This window comes from Idiotropiscis lumnitzeri, chromosome 3 (assembly GCF_059441095.1).
Source record: "Idiotropiscis lumnitzeri isolate Australia: NSW breed Sydney's pygmy pipehorse chromosome 3, RoL_Ilum_1.0, whole genome shotgun sequence".
In the NCBI taxonomy this organism is placed as follows: domain Eukaryota; kingdom Metazoa; phylum Chordata; class Actinopteri; order Syngnathiformes; family Syngnathidae; genus Idiotropiscis; species Idiotropiscis lumnitzeri.
In genome coordinates, this window is record NC_142393.1 from 13,459,895 (window position 1) to 13,487,619 (window position 27,725).

Below are 27,725 nucleotides of genomic sequence, written 5' to 3' on the forward strand. Positions count from 1 at the left end.
CATTTTTTGTTCGCATATAGTGATTTGCACAACTAAATGCTCTTCCATTAGAGGGCAGAGGGTTCAATAAACCTATGCTTCCACCTGTTGCCGTTCATACAACAAACTAAATCAGTGATCCATGTGAGTATATCAGCTTGGAGTTAAATTACAAGTCATTTGACACTCAGGTAAATTTGGGAGTGTTGTGCCACTGAGATATAAATTTTTTGTCAACATTTTTGTTTGGTGATGTGCAATGAGATTATTCAAAAATTAAATGTGGGCTTTGGCTCAAACATATTTATAGTGCGTGTCCTTATTATGGTGACTGATTTGCTCAATTCTGAACACAAATGACTAACAACTTGTGTTCTAAAACTCATGTGACCTTTGAGGTTCCATTGTGTCACTATGAAAGCAGGTTTAAAAGCCCAGGACTGCAAAGGCAACAAACATGCTTGTTGGACAACTTTAATCTTCAGTGTCCACACTATATGCTTCAGGTGCGCCTGTCACAACGTCATTTGAGGACCTTCATTCTGAACCCTTTGAATAACTAATGCGTATCCAGATGTAGAAAGATTAACAAACAGGAAATTCCACACCCTTCTGCAATTTCAGAGAGTAGCAACATGCAGCTTGCATGTTAAGTGTTGTGTGTTTGGATGTGCAAGGACGGACGTGGCGCAGTCTTCACCCCCCCAAAAAAATCTTTATTTCTCAAGAGCTCAGATTGAGCAAACTCATAAATGACGCATACATAAAATGAGAGATGACTTTGTCTGATGTGCAGGCTAGGAAGAAGGACCCACTGCCCCCGCTTCTCCACAAATAAAGTGAAAAATGTTTTTTGGTTGTTTTCAGGGAGATATTTTGGTAGCAAAAGAATATGACTTGTGTACAAACAAGGCAACGTTTTGCATTGGTTCATTTTCCCTTGTAAACCTTCCAAAATGTATGCGAGAAAACAAAAGAACAACTTCCGTGAAAGGCTTTAACTTAGAAGACGCACACTGTTGATTGTACAATTTGCGATTTGATTCCTCATAAAATACTTTTGTTTTTCATATACATTTCATATATTCATCCTTTCGAGGGGGATGGATCCAAAAATAGAAATTTAAATCATAAGGAAAGGGGGAATTACCAGGAAGAGAAATGAACCTACAAAAAGCTACAAATGTATGTCCCTCAGGTCAGAATGAGCGAGAGCGAGACACAGAGACAGAGAATGCGAGAAAGAGAGATAGAGAAAGAGAGAGAGACTGGAGGATGAAGATAAAGAAAAGGAAGGAAGTGGTGTAGCGAAGGGGGCGGTATTAATTGGCCAAGCTATACAGCGCAGTATGACACCCACTTTAGCTCATTACACACGTACAGTCGTGATCAAGGCACAGGGATCTTCTAAAAGTTGTTTTTTTCCTCAATAAAGTTGTACAAAATAATAAATTTTACAGTCTGTACAAGAATAATAGTTCAGCAGTAAAGTAAAATAAACAGACAGAGAGAAGGGGGAGGATGGAAGAGGAAGGCTGCAGGGAGATAAAGTGTCCTGTTTTGTTGTCTGCCATTTTCTTCCTCCCTTTAAATATTTTTTTTTCCTCTTCGGCGCAGATGCAAGTCAGAGGAGGAAAAAAATGGTGGTTTGGCGAAGGAGGAGGAGAGAAAGAGAGAGAAAGAGAGCACACAGGGCACAATGGCACACAAGTCCACACAGACCCCCAAAAGTAAGAAAAACAAAAACAAACGGCTGTGTTGGCAAAAAGACATTTCTCTTTAACTTAGATACTGTACTGGATGCTCTTTTTGCCCTGTTTGCTAAGTCCCGTCAAAGTCTTCAACTCAAATGTACGATGTATAATCTCTGTCGTCAACTGGAGGAGGGATCGTTCCTCCGTTCCTTTGCCTCGCGTCGATTTCAAACTCCGGCAGGGGGCGAGGCGCAGAGGCCGACCTGTCCCGTTTGCGCCCAAGAGAGAAAGAGAACACACCTTCTTTTAACTCTTTAAACATTTTCCCGCCCTTGTAACTGGGCAACAATGGGTTGAATCTCAAAGCAAAAAAAAAAAAAAAAAAATGAAAGTGGCTCTTTGATGAACAGGCCCCACTTCGCTGAACAGATTCTGGATTTCTTTTGCGACTCACTAAATACTAAACGCAGATCTGATCCAAGAGTGTGAGAACAAATGTCACTTTTGAATATCGCGATATGCATATGTGACAGGAAGGACTGCAGTGTGTGTGTGTGTGTGCGTGTATGTGTGTGTGTGTGTGGTTGTCCTCATGCTCACATGTACAGTTTGATCCAAATCCTGAGCAGGACATTTGTATTACTGTTGAGTAGATAGATAGGTGATCAGTTACCATCTATGCGCACCAGTTCACTCGTGCCGCCAAAGTAGCAGCCCTCCAAGCGGCTGCAATTTGAAAGTGAATTCCAGTCCAGACTGTGCGACAGAGGGAGGAAAGTGGCCAAAGTGAGAGTTGGTTTTAGGCCACGCCCCCTCAGACTCATCCATCAAAATGGAGTTCGCGGCGAGGGGAAGTTGGCATCGTGTACTGTCAAGTGTCTTTTTGGCATGTCTGTGGAAGAGTTCAAAGACTCAGGGTGTTCCCAAGTTTGTTGTATTTGTTTTGCTTTTTCCTTTCTCGCCGGCCAATCACAAGAGCTCGTATTGCCGCAGGTGCATCCTCTGGATGATGTCTCGGCAGTCGTTGAAGACACGGCGGATGTTTTCTGTGTCGACGGCGCAGGTGAAGTGGGGGTAGCAGTAGTGCCTCCCGTCCCCGCTCGCAGTGCTGATCCTCTACAGAATGAAAAGAGTGACATCATCTCAGTATTTAGATGACTTCAACAGAAGCAGACTGATGTGATTGTGTCAAGTGTTGAATTTGAACATGAACACACATCGGTGGTTCATGATTAAAATGTGTTCATCTGATGTATACTATTTGACTATTTTTAATACAATACAACTATTTATTTAGCGCTTTTCACAACAGCCGGAGCTGTAAAAAAACGCTTCTATATGGTATAAAATAAATTAGCAGGGGTGAAAATGGAAAAAATTCTTCAGTTCACCACAACTTAATCACGCGCAACCAAATTAAAGGGGACGGCAACCCAGTAAAAGTATATATTATAGTAAAGATTTTTTTTTGACATCCACTAATTGGAAAAAATGGATTCAGATAGGGATTTTATTTTAAGGGAACAATCCACCACCTGTAGCATTTATTATTAAAAAAAATAGAATAAAAATCTGAATCTTTTTTATTTGAACTGTTGAAATAAATGACTTTATCCATGATGTTGTCATTTAATGAGCTGCATCTATATTTGTCACCTTTTTAGACGCCAGAACAGTTTGTGTTTTTGTTTGTTGATGGGCAACTGACAACTTTTCTATGATCCATCATGAGGATAATCAAATCTGGACGGACGCTACAGCTCACAAGCAGAGACTAAATCAACAGCGCCCTCTTTTGGTTGCTGCCAAGCAGTATTTTGCCTCAGTTATTGGTAACCCTTAAATTCAATGAATAAAATAAAAATTCACACAATTCATATTGAGTTAAAAACAAAACACAAAACAAAAACTACCGGTGATTTAATTACAGTGGAACCTCGACAGTGGAACTATGATTGCCTCTGTGACAGTAAGGATCAGAATGTGGGGAGGAAAAAAAAAAAGGTTATATGATGCTGACAGTTTGACCCGAACCATTAATTTTTTTTTCTTCAGAAAATAGAGAAAGGCAGACCAATGTGACAAAACTGATTGTGTTAGCAGTTTCACTCAATTGTAAAAAGATGTATAATCTACTTAATGCGAGTACTAAAATGTGTCCCTGAATACCTTTCATTTTTTTTTTTTTTAGGTTTTATCTGGCCGTGTCACCATTGAGAAATCTGTGCCTTAGAAAATATGCAACAACAAACAAATATTTGCACTCACCAAGAATTCATCTCTTATGAAGTACTTTGCCTTTGTGACACGGGGATCTTCTGCAGGCTCTGGTGTCGCTACAAGAGTGTAAAAGACCACATTAGTGGATAAAAGACAACACACACTCCTACACACATGGACAAAACTTTTGGTAATGTTAATGCGGGGGAAAACCCACATGAGGCTCGTACACTCTAAGCAATAATTTTCCATCAGTTTTCCAGAGCTTTTCACTGCATTTCCAAGACTTAGACATATTGACACTTTTTCCTGGCATTTTGTTGGCGACACGTCTTTCATGATCACAGTGTTACATAAAAGCTAATATATTACTCAACAGCAAACTGAATAGCATACAAGCAAATAATTAAACATTTAAATAAGGACTAAACAAATGTAATTGACGCACAACAAAACACGTTTATTTACAGTTTGATTTCTACACACGGGGTACCTAATGGGACCATCCTTTTTTTAATCCATCCTTTTAAAACCTCTTGTCCTCCCAGAGACGAAATGCCAATCTCCACTAAAGACTATTTAGGTATTCTGGAGATAAATGTGCTGCCCCGTGTTAGAAAGCTTGGTGTCAGCCACACGAGTTGCTACACTATATATCCCGCATGTTAACTCTTTATGTGATTGCGTCAGGTGACTTTTATCAGGACTACTCACCATCGTCAGGTGTAGTGTAGCGAGCAAATTCCGGAAAGTATTCCTCGATTTTGGACTTCCCTGCCAGAACTTTCTCTGCAAGGAGGTCTTGTTTATTTAGGAACAAGATGACAGAAATTGTTCGCAGCCACCTGAAGAGAAAACAACACTTTGGATTACACCCTGAGCAATCACAACCCGGCTCAAGAACATCCTGAGGAAAACATTGGATTATTTCCACAATAGCAGAAAACTGCAAAAAGTCAAAGAGCTTGATATCCCCAACTATTGTGCAACCTTAATGGCCGCCGGATGTTGTAAATAAATGACGTGATGGACATTTGATGCTGTTGTGCAGCATTTGTTGCAAGGGAACCCTCACATATGATTATGTAATCGGTGAAGAGAAAAAGCAGGACACTTCACAAACCAGATGGGACAGTGACTTTTGAAAATAGCTAAAGTGTATCTAAAAAAACATTCATACTCCCTTTTGTATAGAACTCAGGTCAAAATGATCAGCCCCTTTATGAAAAATGATTACAGTACAGACCCAATGAACACACAATGTAATTAGTTTAAAAAGTCAAACCGTGAGGTTATCAGATAGCGATGATAAATTGCCAACTATTTCATCAACATTGACCAAAAAGCCCCCCCAAAAAACACACACACACACACAATACCTTAATCCTTAATCTGGCAAGAGAGCAGAAAGTCATTTTACAGAATTGGATCATATGCACGGCAGCACATCACGCATTCACGGGGAAAAGGTGAGGATGGTTATGTGTTCCAGGTCTTTGTTTGTTTTAAGATACTTGAAATGTGCGTTCGTGTTTGCAGTTGACGCATGTCAAGATGCTAATTGTCTCAGTTGCATTAGGCTTATATTAAACGCGAAGCCCGCTCGTCACACTATGCCGCGCACGGTGAACGGATCCAATTGAAAATTGATCAGAAAAGCCTCAATATGTTGACCATGCCTTTATGTGACTATTCAGAAGAGGACGTGGCCATTACACCGCTGTAATCATAATGATTTGGTGTGACAACAAAAAACTGTTGTAACATGACCCACATTCCAAAATTTGCTACATTTGGGTTTTGTTACGGGAGTAAAAAGCTAGCAGTCAGTCATTTCTGGGACAAAATACAAACAATATCGAGCGTATTTTCATGTTAACCGGTCTAGAAGCCTCTACATTTTTCCCACACTTTGAACCATGTAGCTTTTTCTGTGAAGAGGCTTATTCCTGAATTTTTACCAATGAACTTCATGCTGTCAATAGATTTAGCCAAACTCTTGTTACTTCTGACCAATGAAATTACTGAACATTTCTCAATGGACCAATGAAACAATCCCATGTCCACCTTCATACTGAATATTCAGTCATTTGCGGATGGGGTGCGCATGCGTGACTGTGGAATTCAGCGAGACTGTGTAGGAGCGAATATAGAGCATATACAGTCGAGCAAAACTAAGCATCTTGAGTTGAGTTTAACGAGCATAAGGAAGGAGTGCCATAAATACATCTATCACTGCAGGGCAATCTCTATCTCTCTGTTGTTTGTTTGGCGACCGACTCCCATCATTGCTGGCAACTGACGACAGGCACTCATGGAAGACAACATTTCTGGCCATGGAGCGACATCGCCTGAGTCTCCCAAACACGTAAGAAGCGGCTTGTGCCTGCTTTGAAAATGGGTTTTGGATTTTCGTTTTGTGACTTTAGACAATCTCCCCTTATGGTTCCCTTTACCTGTTGTTCCAGATGTTCTTGAAGAGGTTGAGAGCCTCCTGTAAACGGTTGGTGTGATTGTCCTCTCGGATCACCATGTTGTAACTGCTACTGGCAACCACGAAGATGATGGCCGTCACGTCTGCCAGGAGGAAGTCACAAAAAAACAGAAAAGTCACAAACTCGGCGAAAATTTATTGGCGAGTGAATCAAGAGGCCAGAGACGACGTCACACGCTACCATTAAAGCACTGGATCCATTTTCGGCGCTCATCTCGTTGACCACCAACGTCAAACATGCTGTCAATCAGAGATAGAATAGAGTTCAGAGGTGAAATGCTGATACATGGGGGGCTCTCTGGGCTGGCCATTCTGGTCATAATGTTGAAATCGATTGAAGTAAATAAGATGTGATGAAATTGTATTAAAAACTAAATCAACACATAACAGCGCAATAAAACCGGAATTCTTCATCCTAATTCAAACTCATAGAACTTGTGGATCTCCCTCAAATAGAACATTTTCTTTCAAGCATTTTATATGCTGGATGGTTATTTATGTTAAGAGTAGCATCACAATTTATATCCCATAAATATTTTATAATGTAATCAATTTTGGGGAACTGCCAGCTTCAAAAGCCAAATTACCTCATTAACAAATGAAAAGGTGGGATCAGAACATGGAACATGAACCGGGACATGCAGCTCCGCATTTTTTTAGCCAGCCTTTTAAGTTTGCTTATTTTAATCACATACTGTACATTTTCATACAGCTTATTTAACAAATGTTTTTCGGACTTTTTTACCAGTCGACATGAAAAAGTACATAAACGCTATGACTTTGTGATTGGATGGTTGATGGCGCGGAGGCTGAACTCCCAGCGCGAGTCTTTCCGCTCCCATGACATGAGAAAATGCTAAAAATAGATTTGTTTCAGGCTCACATATACACTATGGCAGCAAAAAACGAGGTTGTGCTCCCTGCAATGTCTTATTTCACGAATGCGATCAATTACATCATCAATAGATGGCGCAATTGGCATGAAATGCAAAATATCGATTTCATTACACTCGGTCAGACCAGTGAAAAGTCTATTTAAAATGGATTATTACTTATTTTTAGAATTGATTTGTAACAAATCAAAATGGAGCAGTTTAAGCTTCATTAATATTTTAAAAACATTTAAATTCAATTACAAAGTAAGTTGCTCAGGATTATAAACAACATTTTAGTCAACTTTCTAAGTAATGGTTGATTAGGATCTTATTTAACTGTTAAGCCATGTCAGGGTTTACATTTTTGACTTACTGGAAATTAACTTTATCCACTTGGAACCTTGTTTCAAAGATCCCTGATGTCAGTACTCTGCATCGCAGCAAATCCTAGTACAAAAAGAACAATCAAATATTTATTAAAATCAAAAATGAATTTCCTGTGAAAAAATATGATTTTGTTTTTGTAAAAGGGAGTTTAAATGCCAGAGGAAGTGCAACAACGTGAAGACCCACCTGATCTGTTGGAGTGTAGTCGCTCTGCTTCACAATGTCAATCTTGTCTAGGAAGCTAAGACAAAAAGAGACAACACAAGGACAACTATTAGATAACTGTAATTATTTATAAAAATGGTTATTCGGCATGAGAAGATGCCCAACATAAATACATTTGCTAGTCTATGCCAACACCGATTGTATTGCAAAAAAAAAAAAAATGTCAATAGAGGTAATTTTCTACGAGGACTTTGTGCATAGCTCAAATTGTTCGTAAACGGGCGTCAACAAGCCGAGGGTCCCACGCTATACGTTTTTTTTCGTCATCTTTTTTTTTTTACCTGGTGCGCCTTATACTCGTTTTCATTATAGCGTTTCAAGAAATAAATTTTAAACTATAATTTTTTAATAACACACCCCTGGTTGTACATTAATACAGTAAATGTTAAAGTCACTTTTTTCCTGTCTTTATCTGAAAGGTCGAAAGCTTAAAACGAGCTTTAAATTTGAAGCATTTTAAATATAAATTTGACAAAACATTTGGCTGGTAACTATTGCTCCACGGAATCGAGTCAGAAGGACCTTATTTGGAGTTTGTGTGTGTGGAAGCTATGGCAGTGGAAGAAGTTGTTAAAAGACAATGTGAGGCGATGACATGGCGCAAAAGAGAGAGCGAGACAGACAGAGGCATAGTGGCGTCTGTCTAACATTACTGAGCACATTTCAAAAATAGATCCCCGGCGCCGCAGCCTCCGGCACCGTTACCATGGAGACCCAACCACAGGTGCTATTAATAGTCTATCAGCTCCCAATCTGGGGAGGCTGGAGTGGCTCCAGGAAAGACAGACAGACAGAGGAGGAAGAGGAGGATAAGCTCTGGCTTTTGTACTGGACCTGACAGCAAAGGGGGAGGGAGGGGAGGGAACAAGAGGCTGGACTGTACCATCACGAGCCCCACAGGGAGGAACAGTGAAGTTAGCCTCTCCTTGTGTATATTTAACAAAAACCTGAATCGCTCATTTTCATGCAGATAGCATTTTTAACAACGTGGCTAACTGCTGAAAAGCATTCAAGACGGCAAGGTTTCAAGTCTTCAAATATCAGCAGCCCTCCTTCTCCACCTCCACCCACTCCTCTTTTCAGCATCCTCTGGCCTACAGATGACTCAGCCTCGGCCATATTTGCTCCCGGACTCTGCTGTTACATAAAGCCAGGTTGCTCCAGAATATTCCAATCTTTGTACGGTCTTAAAAAATGTCCTATTTGGGGTTAGCTCACAACGGACGCCCTTGTATCCTCGCAAAGACAAGTACAGGTGATAATGTGCTGAAGACAACATGATAATGTTGAGAAAAGTGAACACACACTGGCAGAAGACATCTGTTGAACGTGAATAAATTAATTTTGTCAATCTTTGAACACGTCAGCAGGAACTGGTCAATATTTCATCATCAATATCATCTTGTTATTTTCAGACACTGATAGGGTGAAATTGGACAGTGAAAGTTAGCTGCACTTGCTGACTCATAATGCCAAATAGGGAGAGAGAGCGCAAATCTACAGACTGTCACTAGGTGTCAGCAAAGAGTCAAATCCTGCAAGAACTTTTTATGATAATGAGCCAACACACGAGATAAAAAAAATGTTGAACATCTACTTAGCTGTTACGTTTTTTAATGTACTTTATAAGATTTTAGCCAAATCATGCTGGAATCTTTACATGCAGCCAACACTGGCTAACTGTCCTCAGTTGTATTGTTTGAGCAAACTCAAAAGTTAAATAAAGTTGATTTAATTAAATCATAAAAGTAACTAATTCAGTAAGCATTTATCACGAACATTAATTGACTTGATTCATTTTAGCTTCCACTCACATCAAGTTTACCACTGTGAACAGTGAACCTCTGTTTTTTGCAGAGGTTCGGGATCAAACCTTGCAAAGAATAATGAGTGACTGACACCCGTCCCTTAAAAAATCTTTACAATACATTCATAGTTTCAATTTGCAAATATACTACAAATTATGATCCAAAACACGTCAATATAATTCAAGCACATCTTATAACATTACACTTCAAAATGAATATCTGACATATAATGTGATTAAATACATAAAGTGTGAAGGCAAGGTTGCCCCCTCCACAAACTCCAGTAATTTGAACTTTAATTACCATTTAAAAATTCTATTTAGCGATGTACTTTATGAGCATCATTTGTGGTGATGTCATCATTCTTTTTGAGGTCATTAGTAAGGTCAGCATAGGAAGTGCATGCAGTAATTAAAATGTTGGGTTACTCACTATTGTGCACAGTCGATGAGTTGGTACTCGTTGGATCTCTCAAAGCACAACTTGACACCCTCGTCCTGCCACAGTGTTTTTGCATGGTCATAAAACTCCTGCAGAGGTAGAGCAAGACGAAGCATACATTAATTGTATAGGAGGAACTTTGATTTTTTTTCATCATGGAAATACTGGCGGGGAAAATGGGCAGGGACTAAGACTCGGAAAGAAAAATCAGCTCACTTATGTTGGCTCATTTGGTTTAATGTATTGGTGTGGTTTTTTTTTTAGTCAAAATGTATATTGTGAAATAGATGAATTGAACATCATTTTTTTATTTTATTGTTGATTAAATTAACATTTATTACCACACAAAAAAAAAACCTACAGAAACATAGAGGACTTGGATGAACAGGTGCCCGCTGTCGTCGAGAGAATCACGCTACCTTGCGCCTTCAATTTAAACGTACTGAAAACAGATGCAATCTCCAGGTTTGATAGATCACCATTTCTGTGTTGTTTTCTTCTATTGACATATTCTGTGGGACAATATCATTGCGGTCTATGAGGCCAGGGTCAATGAGGTCAACATGAAGTTGAATTCATCCTACATTTTCGTTTGCGTTCTCATCCGAATCTAATTGCTAGAAGGGAAGAATCACGGCAAACGTGAGTTCTACTACCCGAATGCTGAGGTCAGACCGAACGCAAGCACAGCGTTTCTGGCGGCTCGTTTCCAAAGTTGCAATGTGGGGGACTGTGAGGTAACACAACCCACTGGCTGCTGGGACTGAGCAAAAAAGGTTGGATGATTACGAGCGATTGTCTTGTTTACAGTTGTTGAACTGTCAAATAAGATAGCATTTAGCATTAGCTAGAGTAATAACACAACCGTTGGGCACTACGTCAATGTTCAAACGTTTTTTTGGCTGTCTGTCGGAGGATCCTCTTCTCCATGTAGTTTCACAACAAATAAAAACAAGACACATGGTGCTTTCCACTCATTTCTGTCCAGTTGAAACCTAGCATAATAGCGCAGAATCTATCAAAACAATTATTCACTAAACAACACAGCAACAACAATTTAACAAACAATGCCTCACAAACATAATGCGCCTTGTAACCCGGTGTGTCTTATGTATTAAAATTTATACAGAGGATCCTTTCATTGACGTCGTCTCTGTATTTTTAAGGATAGAACAACATTTGACAATGTCCCTTTTGGGATCTTAGAGATATATTTATGGGTTTAACTGTTAACTCAGACAATTATTGTCAATTTTAGGGAAGCATCAATTATTCGCTGAAATTTACTATGGTTGGGCTCGGTCACAAATGCAAATGGCGGGCTTCCACTGTTCTGAGTTGTAATGACTTTGTTGGTTCAGCCATTTCTTCTTTTTTAGCAACGAAGAGAGATTGTCACATGCATGGGCCACAATTTTATTTTTTTGCGCAGCTCTCCATGACGGCAGTCTCATCATGTGTTTAACAACACAGAATTCTTTCATAATCAAGTCATGTGCTAGCAGTAACAACAACAAAAAATGGCTCCCTCGATTCCCCTCCCCATTCGATCCAAGTGTGGCATCCTCTTTCTTCAATTGTAACTACTATATCAAACCTGACCAGCTCAGATAGAACATGGGATATAGTGCTAGTTAGTCAGGTACACACATTCATATGATAATCAGCAAGAAATCAGATTTAAAAAAAAAAAAAAAAAAAAAAAATCATACAAGCAAAAGAAAGTGGCGCAGTGCCCCACCCGATGACATTGATTTGAAAAGAGACGAGCTTACTTTAGTCCCAACTGGCCCCACGAATTCTACAACGCAACAAGTGGGCACACACGACTTTAGCAACCAAAAGAATACAAGAAATTGTTATACGATGCAGCAGTACCAATTATACAGCAAAAATATCCACTGCAAGGTTTTGCAATTAAATCACTTTGTTGAATGTGGGGTTAAGTGAGAAAGTGACAAAACAAATTGCCAGTTTTCGTGGCTTTTAGTAAGAGCATTGTGTCAATTGAAATTTATTCAAAGATAAAATCTATAGTGTTATTTGCTCATGTAAAAAAAATAATGGAGATGGAAATGAGGACTGAATCCTGCCACCAAAGCTGAAAATCCATAAATAACTTGTGACCAAAACAAAAAGTCTTGTACATGCTGACAAATGCCACAAGATGATGGCAAAGCATTATTTCTATTAAAACTAATCTATCTATCTATATAAATGAAGCTCCTCCCCTCACTTCTACACGAGTCATGTCAATATTAATTAAAAAAAACATTTAACAAAAATAAGCAGCGTAATACTTACAAGTGGAAAGTCAAAATCCTTCTGGTTGACGAGGTTGAGGATGTATTCAATGCGGTACTGGTTATCTGGACAGGCCAACTGCACCGGTGGCATCAGAGTGCTCATTGCCGTCACTATTGTCTGTAAAAAAAAAAAACACACCCAAGAGGCCAACCAATGTTACGTTTCAATGTGTAAAAGCAGTAAATGTCATCGTAGCTGAATTAATATCGGAAACACTTATAAGCTGCTTTTCTAATACAGGTTCCAGAATGGCCCAACAATACACCGCGCCGGCCTCGCTTAGCTCAGCCTGCCCTCCGTTGCTTTTCCATTGAAGTCGGCACCAACAGAGGCTCTGGGCTACGGCTTCGGATGACGAGCCACCAGTTGCAGCAACTTGGTAAGCGTTGCCAACTTTTTTTTTCATCCATTGGTACTTATGAAATGGTAAACATTAGGGCTGGATAAGTACTGATAACAGGAATCAGCATCAAGCCAATATCTGGCATTATTTCAAGGTATCGGTACTCACAACGTACCAGTTTTCGCAGCCCGCGTGCGGCTGTTTTACGATCACAAACTTAAGGGACACATTGTAACCATTAAGAATGTCGTTTATTCTAATTCATTTTATTGCATGTACTACAAAAAATATGGATTTTATGAACAAATGGGAAAAATAATCTAATAAGTGGATTTTTTAAACAAATGCTATATTGGGATATACATTTTTATTTTTATTTTTTTAATGATCCGTCATTGTTTTTTGGGGGGAAATTTTATGTATCAAAAGTACTAGTGGTATTGGTGTTGGTTATTACTCAAGAGTTGACACCTCAGACTGCTGTCGGACTGTAAAAATGGAACATCCCTAGTAAATAAAGATAAAGATAAAGATGTCCTTTATTAGTCCCACAATGGGGAAATTTGTTTTATTGTTGCAAAACTGTCTCCTGAATATACTGTGTTTTTCCTGACTTAGCAGCACCTGCGAGCTGTTACGTTGCTTAAACCAGGAAAGAGGTGTGTGCAGTGGAGTTCCTTGTCATATCGCCTACATCTGTCAGCCAATCAGATGACAGTGACAGCACGGCCCTGCGTTTTAAAACCAGGTTGGAGTATTGGTTCCATTGTGACCGCATGGCCCTGAAAATGTTTCATGGAAAAGCGACCACTCAGGACTAGGCGAGGCCATTCTGGTTTGGAACCGGTGCAATAGAAAAGCGGCTTTAGTGTCGTTGTACTGCTTTTATTGGCTGATGGGCAGTCACCTCAATGGCCTCTTTAATATTATTCTTGATATCCTGAATTTTTTGCTTCTTCTCTCTGAAACAGACACAAAAATCAAAGTTAATGTATGATTGTGTGGAACAAATACATCAAAGAGAACACATCCAACACCCAATGTTTCCATCATTCAATCTTATTTCCACCTCCCGAGTCCCCACCCAATTAAAGAGAACAAAATGGAAAAAATATTAAGGACAAAATACAGTAAAATAAAAACAATACAATGACAATGAATCCAAAAATTAAAATTTGACACTTGACTATGCCTGCCCACCCATCAACAACAAAATTAACTTTTTTGTGAGTTGTATATGTCAGAAAACATGTCTGTAAGAGTGTAGCATCCAGCAATTTTTTTTTTTGCTGCATGCGCCACATACATAGAACCTCAATTTGAGAAATGTCAAGCGAGCGTCTCACCCACTTTTTTTTCCTTTCGTATTCTGGTACAAGACATTTGGACCCTCTCTCTGTCGGAGAAATATTTCTAATACAGACGACTGTAGAGATTCGGTCACGATTTTTCATCTTGAGTCTTATAGAACAACGGTTTCTTTCTAGAGAGTGAAAGTTGCACACGAATGTTCGGCTCTTTGGATATCAAAACAAAGGCAGCACAATTTGGCAACCACTTCCCCTTGACATGTTGCTCCTCAATCTGAGTGATGCCTCATTGACATATCGATTCCGTGTTATTGACATGGCGATATTCACGCAAGTATTAATTGGGTATCGACTCTGCGCATGCCATCGATACTAAGGATGTAGTTGTGCTGTGCCCTGTCTTACTGAGGACATGGCACATCAGGCAGGACAAGATAGAAGATGCACAGGCAAGATGTGAGGGCTGTGGGCTGATAGGGGATTTGAACAAATTTGACAGAAAAAAAAAATGTGTATACATTTAAAGAAAAGGAACCCGCTCTACCTCTAGATACACATGAAGAATATAGTTAAGGTGTCAGATTGAATTTCTGAATGCAGAAATAAAAAGGGGCATATGTCACTTCGAGAGTTGATGGGAAAACTTTCGACATGCCGGTAAATGTGAATACGTTGCTCTTCCTGAACACCAATCTTTTGTAAAAGTTGTGAAGCTAAAAACCATCCTTGAAGTTAAATTTAAGATGATCAAAAAAACAAAATTAATACCTATTTCACTGTCATATCTGCAAAAACAAAAAAAAAAGTGAATTTGTGTTTATTTATTTCTGTAAGATGGAAATGTGAAATGTGTGCTGGCTCAAGGTGACGCCACCACAACAGGCAGAGTGAAAAACACCGTTGATGGAGGGAGTTTGTTCCTTCCTTCCGATCGAGGTTATGTGCTTAGACAACTTGGCATGCGACTCAAGCGTCATCATGCCCATTGTGCCAAGCTGAATTTTTTTTTCTTTGCATACAATACAAAAAGCCTCAAACACGTAGCCATTCACCGGTTTTGGTTCAAAGACGAAAGGATTGTTTACTCAAACAAATGTCGTTCAAATTTCCTCATTTCTCTAATACCAAATATGTGGCTAGGTCAAGTTTAAAGCACAAAAATTCCATTATTATTATTATTCATTATTATTAGTAATATCATTATTATAATTAAGAAGATACCTTCCAGATTTTGGTTCTTGCAGATGTGCCACGGGAGCAAAGATATGACACGTGTATTGGATATGGAAGGTTTTGACAGTGCATTCTTATCGATAGTGCATGCTGGGATTAGCTCCACTAACGGTTGTGAAATGGTTGGGGAAAGGTCGTGCTCTGCTATGAAAGCGCACACTTGCACTTTCAGGTCTCAGACACGCTCAGCCATTGATGCCGGTGCGTTGTCATCACTGAGGGGGCCCAAGTAGAATACGCAAGAGAATGATCCCCATCTCTATTTTGGATGTTTCCCAAAGCGGCACCTTCCTTCACAAATAAATGTGTCCATAATTGCCCAATAAAATTCATCTGAGCTGCTAGCCAAGTCAGCAAAAAAAAAGTATTTTTCTTTTTGCAAGTGTCTGTGCCTTCCCAACTGCCAATCATGTGCGTTGTGATTGGAAGACACATTGCGAAGATTCACTTAACACTTCCCACGGCACCTGGAAAAATAAATGGCCCAACATATTCCAGCTGTCAGACAGCTTTATTGTGACGAGGAGCGACAACAACAGTGCATGTAATTGTGCGCATATGACATTTTTGATCAAATGAATGTCGGAACAAATTCACGGACAAAGTGCGTATGCCTGTTTTTTCATAATTTGTCCAAAATTATTATTTTTATCCCTGGCTAGGTGGTAAGAAAAAATAATAATAATAATCAGCGTCCACGTAGTGGAGTTGGTGCGCACGTATGCTCTTCAGTGAACTTTTATTGTATTTTGACCGCAGATTGTCACCTGGGGCAACGTCTCAATGATTCGCTTCATCATCCTGTTTATATATCGACTTAATTTAACAAAGTCTAAAGACATTTTATTTAACTAATACATATTCAGCTTAATTCATGTTTATGTTAATTATTTGTTTATTCATTATTGGAACTTCTCTCATTTGATTGTTATGAATTAAGTAGCGACTGGTGTTAATTTCAGGCAAAGTCCCAAGAGTACCAACAACAAAATCAGTATCGTATTGAATAAAAATTGTCTGCTATCACTACTTTATAGGAAAATGACCCAAAATACTCGCTTCAATCCAAAAAGTCAGTAAAGTCTTAGAAATCCGTAACCATGCATGCTGGGTCTTGTGTGAGTGTGAGAGTGAGATGCTGCCGTAGCTAACAAGAGTAAATGAAATGTAAAGAACATAACTTGAGTGTGCGACAAAGAACCCGGTTCCGCTATCACTCTTCGTGTGATCACGTCACGCCAGGTCTGTTTGAGCTCCTCGAAGAAAAAAATGCACCGTCTGGTTAAAAATAGGTTTTCTTTATCTATATTTAGATGTGACGTAAGTTGGAATCCCCCCCATTTTAGATTTGATGATTTGCATGCAGTACTTTGATGTTTCTCAAAGGCGCGGTGCGATAGCTCATATTTGACATGCCAAAAAGTTTTGAAAGATAGCCTGATTTATTTTCTATCAACATATCTCATGTAGTTTTGAGGTATTAGAAGTCATGCAAACGAAGTTGCCTCCAATTTGTACAACGCCAAAGGATAATATGGCGCCATATTACATCATTTTGAATTTCCCAGGGGGGCGTCTTCATTGTGCTCATTTCAGTTGCTACCCTTTCTTGCACCGGTCGCTTGACTGTGTCTTTTTCTTAAACACTGATAAAAGGTCATTCTACTGTTTTCAGTTTGAAACAAGGGGCCATTTTGCCTGTTTTCTGAAGTCTTTAAAATGTCAAAAACTACTTGAATATTTTTTTCATAATTCTTAACATACTGGTAATGACAAAATTCAAACACCATTTTCTTTGGGGGGGTTTAAGCTTTTAAGCAACATTGGTCTTGCTGATTAAAAAAAAAAAAGATTTGAATTTTCTTTTGTCATGTAACTGCAAAGATAATTTGCTGTTCTAAGATACATTTAAGACTTGTTGAACTCACATTTGTTGACAATTCAAACTCAACTTCAATTTTTTAAAAGCAGTAACAAATGTATCATTTCTCTAAATTCTTGTTAAATAGTACCTGCAAAGGTAGTAAGGTGATACTACAGCATTTGTGATCAAGTGCCACAAGCACGAAAATATTTTTGTCCCTCCACAACATAACTGCATGCAACTATAAAAACAGAAGTGGTAATAACCCATATTTCAATAATTAAAATGCATCGTAAATTACAGGCATTTTTGTTTCTATTGCTTTTATTAAAACAAAATAGACAATAAGTTCGTATTAATAATGTTGAGCTGTTTGTCATTGCAACAGACCAACAGTAGAATTTCAAAATGCACGTACCGTATTGAAACTATTAGCAAAAATCATCAATACCATTTTGAATCGATCTTTTTTGCTCTGTCCTGGCAGCTATTGGAAGCTGGCTGTGTGGTTTACCTTGCACCAGTCCAGTCTCACATTCAGACATTGGAAATATGTAGCCATAAGAACTCAACTTACATTGGGGTGACCGGCCGCAGCATTATGCTAGGAAAACTACATTTCGCATGATTCTCACACACGAAAGCAGGAAGTAGTTCAAGTTGCGGAATGCAAACGTGAAAGGAAATAGGAAGGAATTTAACTTTACGTTTACCTCTGTCCCATAAATCACAATATTATCTCACATTCCAACATGGGGAAACGCGCAGCCAGAGGCGCTCAGCTTACCAGCATTAGGCTGGTCGGACTACATTTCCCATAATTCTACGACCCAGAAGCAGTAAGAAGTCCTAGTTCTGTTATGACAAAAACATTAACGCCTGCTAGCGATTAGATGCGGATGAGAATGACAAAGCAAATGTCATCGGAAGGAATTGGAATTAAAGACGGCAATCTGAAAAGCTGACATCCATCCATCCATTCGCTTTTTGGAAGGACTTAAAGTGCACCTTAAGGTCCGAAAAATACCTCGATATCTTCTCTTACAGGCAGGAGTACGGCATTTAATAATTGACTACTGAAATATATTCATAAATTTCAGCATCAACCCTACCCGTTGTTAGTAACCCACTCGCCAGTCCACGGCTGTCACATCAACATAAAATTCTCCCAAAAGCCACTGCAGGTAACACAATTTAAAGTAAAAAAAAAAAAAAAAAAAAAAAAAAAATCAATCGTTAAAAATAACTGAATGAATAAATAATGCCACCAACTACAAATATAGTAGCATGAGGGAGTATGGCAAATTGCAGAGATAATAAACCTTATCAAAGATCACATTCAACCACTTCAAAGATCAGTTTTAAAGAATAAAAATCTATTCACCCAATTACTTATTTGGTGTGAGAAACTATGACTAGCCCATCCCAAACAGAAAACAACATTAACAAATTTATAAACTTAACGAAAGTGTAACTAAGGATCAGCTGTGTGAACCATGAAACCTAGCAGCTAATCAGAGCATCATCACATATCTGCCCGGAAGTAACGATTCCCCAAGCGTTAGTGTGTCTGTTCAATAAAGGCAGTCACACAGTCTCATGTATTCATTCCCAGTGTGCACACACAGCTTACAGTGTTGAGGAGTCATGCGCTGGGTCATACGCTCATCTGCCTCAGGTGCAGATTTCAAACTACAAACTTGCAAAACATTACTTCGCCGCCTCAGTTGATTCAGAAGCTTCTTTTGTGCAAATTACTCAATGCAGCTTTAAAAAAAAAGGACTCCAAAGGCGGCATTTTTCATTTAGCTGCAAGTTCTCAACACCGACCGCCATGTCAGCACACCAGCATGACGCCAGATAGCATTTCAACGGTCCATCACAGCCGTATGTGTACCACACATTAGCCCACTTGTTGCTTTGACTCCAGTCCAACCAACTAGTCTTTCAAGCTAGGTTAATTTCAAGTTGCAGTGCGTTCTCTCAAAGTGCCCAGAATCCCAATCTTTCTCTTGCGTCATATTAGCAATGCAATTTTGGCACTTCCGAATGGTCTTGAAGCCAGTCACATGAAGGGGTCATGCCATAACGCAGATGACAAAATTATTCATCAACTCTATATTTCCTTGATTGTGGGTCAATTCTGTGCACTGTGACAATCGGGGCCGGCCTTTCCGAGAGGAGATTTTAGGTGTGCGCCACCAAGTTTTAAATGCAAATGCATGTTATGCAGCAATCTAACAAAACAAGGCTTTATTGCAATTGCTGACGTCACCAATAATTAGAGGGATATGTTTGTTTTGTCTTCCACTATATCTATCCATCTATCTATATCTATATAAATAAATATGATAGCTCAACAAATGTTATGGTATTTTTATTTATAAGGTAATGCATTTAAAGTAAAACTGTGATATACACTACTTAAGAATTTGGGGCATTTTTTTCTATAACCATGCAATTAATCATATTTAATCACAAAGACCTCATCAGATTAAAAACTTTAATTGTTGCCCATTCCTACAACTATTATATCTCACACTCTTTCACACACACACACACACACACCCCCCACACACACACACCCCCACACGCGCTCGCACATGCACATGCACACACATAGAGCTACTGAATTATGGAAAAAAATAAATAAACAATCACGATTATTCTTAGTGATAATTGAAATCACGATTTTCCAAATAATTATTTTTGGGGTAAAAATTAAAAAAACAAATCAAATAAATCAAAACAAGATTTCAACAAATCAAATTTATTTCATCTTAATTTTTTTTTTTTTTTTTTAAATGTGCAAATGTATAAATTCTAGTATAGTTTCCTTGTATAAAGAAACAGTGCATTGGAGCTTACTTGCAATACATTTGTAAATTACCATAGCACTGTTGCAACATTTAAATAAACAATTTCAATAGAAAGCTCAAATTTGGAACTCAAATATAAACACTATAGGGTTAGTAATTGTATAATGACAATTATGCCAATTTTGTAATTATTAAGTATAATAATCGTAATCTTAATAATGTTTTTATTAATTGCACAGCCCTAGAACACACACCAACAGCAGGCGCAATCTGTAAGCGTGAACACACAATTTACTGTCCACTATTTGGGGATCTTAGTAAATCAGGCCTCTGTGAGATAACTTCCAAAATAAAACAGACACTGCGCCGACTTTTCCACCGTCAACCTGGGGTGGCATGTGACGCCTTGCTGTTCTAAGTAATCTTCAACCAAATAGGTAATGTTATTGTATTCTTGACAAACCAGGAGTAAGTTCATGTGAATGGTATTAAAAATAAGAGTGGTAAAGCCATGGCAAGGATGACTGAAGTTATGGTAATGGGATGCAATGGACAAAAATCCCACTATTCTTAAATTGGATGCCCGGTAGCTTCTGCCCCTGCACAAGTATATTATACTCACTCTGCATTGAAGCCGTTGACGTGGAGGATCCTCATCTGTTTCACAATTGTGCTCTTTCCTGACTCACCAGCTCCTAAAAGACAGAGAATTAAATGTTGATGGGCTAACTTGACATGACATCTAGAAAGACTGCACACCACAAAACAATGCATTTGACTGCGGTGTAATTACACTGGATGGCTTTATGTGTCCCTTAAAATATTTTTGACACTGATTTCAAACATGTCTTTTACTTTTTTCCTTGCACATCAGCTTTTTGAGAAGTTTCCATTGTTTGTTTTTAAGTTTAACCTATTAACATTTGCGCAATCCGGATTTTACCATGTGTTGTAATTTATAGCTGACATTTAAGAAAACAAAATCAACTGTTGCTAAACATAACCCTTAATTAATGAATATTAATATATTACCATGTGGCATATTATTATTATTATTATTATTATTATAACCTGACGTGCTAGAAGAAAAAAATGGCAGAGCATCAGTCCAAACAATTCATCTAGAAAAGTTAACTTGCATCACTGATTTAAAAAAAAAAAAAATGTAAAAAAATGTGTTGACCAGTGTTATGAGCAGAAAAAAAAGTTCATATGCTCCAGATACTTTAGCTGGGACATCTAGATACGAGGGAAGAGCTGGAAGGTCACAGCTGATATAATATATAGGATTTTTCTGTTTGATGCAGTGATCAAGAAAAAAAAAAAGAAAATTATATACAGAGGTGCAGAAAGATGGCAGCCAAACAGGTCAGCAACCACCCAAGTGATCAGCAATTACGGCTTTGCGACCTACTATTATTTGAAAAAATGTACATTGGTGAGATAGAACTTTTTTTTTTTTTTTAAATACTGAAATTAATAGTGGGTTTTTAAAATGAATGAACTTGGAAAAATGCAAACATTCTGTACACTGTTCCTTTAATAACAGCCTGACTTTAAAATCCTTCAACAATTATTGTCTGTATAATGATTATCATTGTGGGTGGATGATGCAAAACCTTTGTCGAGGCGTAGTGCATGGGTCAAGGAAGGACCAATAACATTTTGATGCACAATGAGGATTGCAATCAATCACTTTTTGGAGTTATGGTCCGCTTGCATTGGGGCCAAGTGCACAGATAAGAAATGCGGTGATAAAAACTACACTCTGTGTGGCAGTTGGCATGGACGCAATACCCATTGCTGCCACAAACAGGACAGGAGAATAAAAGTTATTATTTTTTTAGGATTGTTCCTTCTTGCCAAGTGTCTTGAGTTTTCACTTTTAGAGTTTCTAACAGCAGATTAAGAAGCTGATCTCAGCTGTTGCATTGATTTAAACAAGCAGCTAAACTAACTGACATCTTGTTCTCAAATGATCAAACATTGCTGGCCAACCGGTCATGTAGCTGTCACTTCTGGCATGCAGGATGGCAGACTTCTCCCAGACCGCAGAGTCTCCCGTACAACGGTATGTCATGAAAAAATGTAGAGTTTGAAAATTGGATTTTGCCAAGGTGTTTTTTCATTTATTTGAGGAGCCACGAGATAAAGGTTTACATCTTTCCCATCTCCATGACCAGTTCTTCATATTTGAATAATACCTTTAAGAACATTCAACTAAAAACAATCACAACACTTAACATCAGCAGTTTTGCAATCTGATTTTTCCACCCATTAGATGAATTTGTGGTGGCCAAGCACATGATGAGACCATGGAACTGTTTGTCGCTTGGGCATTTTAATGGCTCAGCAAGCTGCCGCTCATTCCAAATCAACTCATAACATCATGCTCTGAAATATGACGGATGACCTCATGTCACAATCCCAGCACTCCTGTGTTTCTCCCATCTAGATGTGCTGCACAAAAGAAGAAGAAACCACGAGGACCAATCTCAACGGTGCTATGTCCAACCGTAAATATATCTGTAGCACATCTGTCAACTATGGAAGCTCGACAAATACAATGCGGGTGTAGAGCATAATTCTGCCCGCAGAAGTCATAGTAAAGGCCTGTGTATGCATGAAGCTCAACTTCTCATAGGTGCATCTATTGATGTTTAAACAACCAAACTAGTTAAAAGACAAAATCAACAGAATCGCTGCTTGTTGCAGCCAAGAACTACACGTCATTTTTTCCCAACAGCTTCAAAACAAGCTTCTTTAGCAGTGTCCAAAAAAAAACACTACTTCCAACAGGTTTCAAAAGGCAAGAACAGCTGCGTCATGACATGAGCTAAGTAAGCCAGTAGCAAATATACAGTCTGTACATATTTAGGGCTAAATTCATCTCATGCGTCTTTTAATCTTGTACGCTTTAAAGTCAATGTGGCTTTCACCAAGTTTGGTACTCTTTCCTCAGTATTGAAACATTTCCTTTTTCTCTACCTGGATAGAGAAAACCATTTTAGCTGTGCACCATATCTTCAACTGGACTGGGTTCTTAAGTATTATAATAGGCCAAATACTTTAGATTTATAACTGCGAAACATCTGCATCCAGGGAATTAGCAATACATTCAACATACAGGGATGGCGTTTACACAGCGACATTAGAAGCATTTTAGTCAAAGTTCTAAATTATATTTATAAATGATTTTATCAAATGTGTCGTTCAAGGCCCCCTTTATCCCCGGGACATAAAAAGTTCTGGAGCCGTGCTTGTCAACATATTTAAATAATAAATTAAAGACATAATTTAAATAGAATGTTGAGCATTACAAATCACAATTTAACGAGATTGTAAAATTTAATAGGGGAAATTAACTAATCACTCTTAAACAGACAAAACAAACTTGAATAGGTCTCCTATTCTTTTGCCTTCAAGCCTTGCCTATCTCATCCTCCAGATCCAGATCTCAACCGCCAAAATGGCCGCCAAGCACAATACAGATCACGTGGTCAAAGGTCTATACAGATGAGATCAAAACTATCTGATAGGACACTAGAAAATGCTTTGCAGCGATCTCATGGCATCACTGTCACATAATTGCCTTTCTGTCTATAATCTGGCCTTTCATCAGGCAGTCAATGTCCAGGATTTCAGAACAGAAACTTTACCAACAACTCACCAGTTCAGGAAAATCTGCTAATTTGTTCTTTGTATGAATTTAAATCTTCTCAAAATGACTGCAATTAGATGCAATCAAAATATATGTGAGGAAAAAAATGTCAGTTATGTTAGTCAGCCAAGCACATTTTTGTTTTCATGTGGATCCTGCCCTTCTGCTTTGTTCACCTCGCCACAACTTCCTCCACCACATGAATATGGGTGTGTCTTTCGTGCTGCATGCACACTCAATGGTATGGCTGGCATTAAAAATTCAGACTTTTTAACAAAAGTAGACCAAAACTGTGAGGTGACAGGCCGACAAATTAACATGTGGAGAGAGAGGAGGAGTTAATGGAGGGGAGACCGTCAAGAAACTCTTATGTAACAGAGACCCAGCCTACCTCCCAACACACACAACCACATGTTGAGTCTGTTCACTTCTACAATGAGTTGTGTTGGTGACAGTCAAATTACGTAAGTGGCTACTGTATAATCAGAACAGTAACATCTCATTGTGCAAGTGCTAATAAACACCACATTTGCTTTCACTCGGGAAATGATTCTAAAGTAATTGATTGGCATATTGTTGCCAATCACATTCGGGATAAGAGTTTGGCAGCCTCATTTTTTGCAATGCCACATTTTTTTTCCAAATAAGTGTTTACTCTGCTTCTAAGAAATTAAACTACTTACCTAAAAGCAATAGTCTGTGTGTCGCTCTGTAGATTTGTTTGTCTTTTTGGAGCTGCTTCTCTATCTTTTTGTTTGCTTCTCTCTGGGCCTTCTCCTCATTTCTCTGGTCTTCAGTCTTACTGTTGCCCAAACAACCCATCTTTCCGCAGGGAAAGGCAAAACAAAAAAAGGGGAGTCCAAGGGGAGGAAGAAAGGGAAAAAAGTAGTTTGAGTATTTACAAATGTGGGTTAATTAAGAAATAATCTATAACGTTGACTTGTCTATAGCCAACGTTTAACTCGATGGTTAGTCAGGAGAGCCACAAATATGGAGAAATGTCCTCCAACGACCTGGTTTAAAAAACACACAAAACAACAAATCGGTGGTTGGTAGTATAACCTCTAACCTCTCCGCCCAGGTTCAGAATATTTGTAATTGATGTCCGTGGATTGAGTTCTGTTGTCCGAAAAATGGGAGCAATTGATGTTGCTAACGCCACCGACTAGCCCGGAATCCTTTTCGCTTCTTTCGTAGCTTTTTCTTCCCTTCCGTTACACGTTACTTTTGTCTTGTCAACTGACAGCGATGACTTGCGGGGGGGGGGGACGACAGCAACTGCGAAAGAGGCGGTTGCTCCAGCCAAAGCCCGGGTCTCGCGTCTCACTGCTGCCCCGGAAAGGGAGTGCAAATCGGCATGAGTGTGGCGCTCACCCGCATGGTGGCGCGGCTCGGTCCCAAGCCTCCTTTCAAAACACGCATTTTTTTACAGGTCCAATTGGTTCTGTTTGGCGGTGTTGTTGTTGTTAAGGGTCACTAGTCAGCAGTAAACGAAGAACACCCAACTAGCGCTACATGTGTGATATTTTCATTGCTTCCGGACCACTTTTCAGCAGCGAGCCGAGCCAGACAGCACCAGCCTTCTGGGCCGGTTCTGAACACAGATCCTCGATTTCGCCTCCTTCTTCGGGTTGCTGTGTTTTCTCCTCCAAAAGATGGGGACCCTCCTCCGGGGGTCTCAAGCGTGTCTGTCCCTGGCTGGTGTTATCAACCCCTCACATCAGAAACGATCCCGCACCGTGACACTTTTCTTTTGGCCGGTTCGGATCAAAATCCAACACGTGAATAATCCCGAGTCACAAATAAAGCAGAAAATGGAGGCGTGAAGTGTGTGGAGGTGGAGGGGGGTAGCCTCAAAATGTCTCCAGGTTTGTTGTTAGGGTGAAAAGCAGCTGGCTGTCAGACTGGGCTTAGGGCAACCTACATGAGGCCTGTACGTGCAAGCACACGTACACTCGTACACATACATGCATATTCCTCCCCCATAATTCCAAGATCGGTCGACGAAAAAAAAGGCTACAGGCTAGCACACTGCATGTGCGTTAACGTTCACCAGAAAGCAAAAAAAAAAGCACACAAGCTAGCTAATCGTAGCCGCACATTCGCGCCGCCTAGGCCGCCCTCCTCCCCCTCCTCTTCCGCCGCCGTCGTCGCTCCGCTGCCGGCCGAGGCTTGTGGATATCGAAAAGCAAGGGAAGCAGTGATTCTTCTTGGAGCTTACTCTTTTTTTTCTTCTATTCCTCCCCCGCTTTTCTCTCGCTCTGTCATTCCCGAGAACAGCAGCCTACATTGAGGCAGGGCTAGTCAAGATTCTGGGAGAGACGGGGTGTGGCCACGCCGCGCTCATTGAACCCTGGGAAGGAGAGAGAGAGAGAGCGAGAGAGAGAGAGAGGTAGGGAGAGGTAGGGAGAGAGAGGGAGAGAGAGAGAGGGAGAGAGAGAGAGAGAGAGATGGTCATGTGACCTGGCGTCAGCGGCCTGGCCATTACGTCACACTTCCGGGTGGCAAAACCTGTAGTAAACTTAAAAAAAAGGTCAGAAATCAGGGTTGAGTAATTTGATGATGATTTTTGCTTTCTAATCTATCATATTAGTTTGACTGAGCTCTCAGCCAAAAGGATGTTAAGTGAGATAGACAGCTTCGAAGCGAGACAGAACAGCCGTGGCTGTAGTTTACTTATACAATTCAATACAATACAACTTCATTTATTTGGTGCATTTCACGGCAGCAGTTTAGTTGAGTCAAAATAGTCATGTTGGAAATTTAGACATAAACTGAGATCAAATTCGTAGGCCCGGTCCTTAAACCGTGACGAATTCTGATAACCCTAACGTGTCTTATCTGATGTTTTAAGATAAAATACAAAAACTTCTGCTTACATTTCAAAGTAAACTCCACAGAGTCTGAACACAGGGTGCCCCTGGGTGTTTTAAGGGTCATCTTAGTAGAACAAGAGCGGCGCAACGTAGACTACCAAAGCATGCTCCAATATACTTCTGAGTTGTCTATCGTTCCATTTCACATCACAATCACAGAGGTGAGGGCTTGGTCAAACTCAGTGTTGACTACACGCAACGTTTTTTTTACGATTGTAAATATTGATCAGGTTTACCATATACGATTGTCTGCCATCAAGTAGTTCAAAGTGAAAAATCACTGAACACGTTCCACACCGCCGGATATTTGCTGCAGTAAATCCTTTAGATACATCCAAGAATCTTGTCTTGGCTAATTTTGATTGTGAGAGAAACTGCTCATTTTTGTTCTGATGTCATTATGTGTGTACCTTGCTTCGAAATCAGTATTATTTCTGTGACTACACTCCTCAGGTTGAGGAGTAATAGAATCGCTGACTCTGAGTATTCGGCATTCCGGATCGACCAAAGTCCAAGTATTTATTGGCGCTCCTGGTCTTGCTTTCATGGACGTAAGATCTGGACATTACTCAGTAACCTTTAGCGGGGCACCGTACACGCGTACCAATAACCGGGCCTGATTTGAGCATTTTTCTCCCTTCCGTTCAAGGTCAGCAAAAGCCTGATTATCGGGTGTCTCGAAAAGATTATCCAAAGTTGCAGGCTCAATTAGCTATTCTTTCCCTTTAATGGAGACTAAACATGTATAGGATAACCCAAAAAAGTTATGGGCAGCAAATGGCCTTGGACACCCTGCCTGTGGGTTCTTTATACAATAAAACACGTTTCTCCACCAGTTTCGTATTAAAAATGCCCTGAGAAAACGAAACATTGTTTGCCGCTAAATCTGTGGTGACACTGCATGAAAGGCAGAGCGAGACCGTGCAACAGATCCAGCTGAAGGAGATGTTTATCCCTTTCTACCCCCTAAAATAAGTACTTTATATGTAACACTGAGCCAGATTCATTTGAAGTTTTCTGAAGTTGCTTCTATAACTGTAAGATATACTTACAAACTTTTCACACTTGGCAGAGGTAATAACGTCCAGCTTTGATTGACGCTGTGACATTTTTTTTATTTAACGATACTGGAAATTTGATTATTGTGGTTGGTGGTTGCTGTGGTTTATAACTGTATTGCATCTTTTCC

At 39.4% G+C, this 27,725-nt stretch overlaps 1 protein-coding gene across 3 annotated transcripts; it reads right to left on the reverse strand.

The window, feature by feature from the left end:
* Nucleotides 1-674: 674 nt before the first annotated feature.
* On the reverse strand, nt 675-26,012 carry gnas (GNAS complex locus). 3 transcript variants are annotated; one of them, XM_088291990.1, is made up of 13 exons: nt 25,882-26,012; nt 24,344-24,482; nt 20,622-20,694; nt 13,681-13,735; nt 12,428-12,547; nt 10,115-10,212; nt 7,836-7,890; nt 7,636-7,709; nt 6,569-6,627; nt 6,350-6,470; nt 4,608-4,738; nt 3,942-4,009; nt 675-2,789 (listed from the first exon to the last, which is right to left on the reverse strand). In XM_088291990.1, exons 2-13 carry the CDS (start codon nt 24,480-24,482, stop codon nt 2,643-2,645), a joined length of 1,140 nt encoding a protein of 379 aa, XP_088148116.1. In that variant the 5' UTR covers nt 25,882-26,012; the 3' UTR covers nt 675-2,642. The 3 variants fall into 3 exon arrangements, with proteins under 3 accessions (XP_088148116.1, XP_088148114.1, XP_088148113.1); XM_088291988.1 differs by having other exon boundaries at nt 24,730-26,005; XM_088291987.1 differs by having other exon boundaries at nt 24,344-26,004.
* Nucleotides 26,013-27,725: the final 1,713 nt, after the last annotated feature.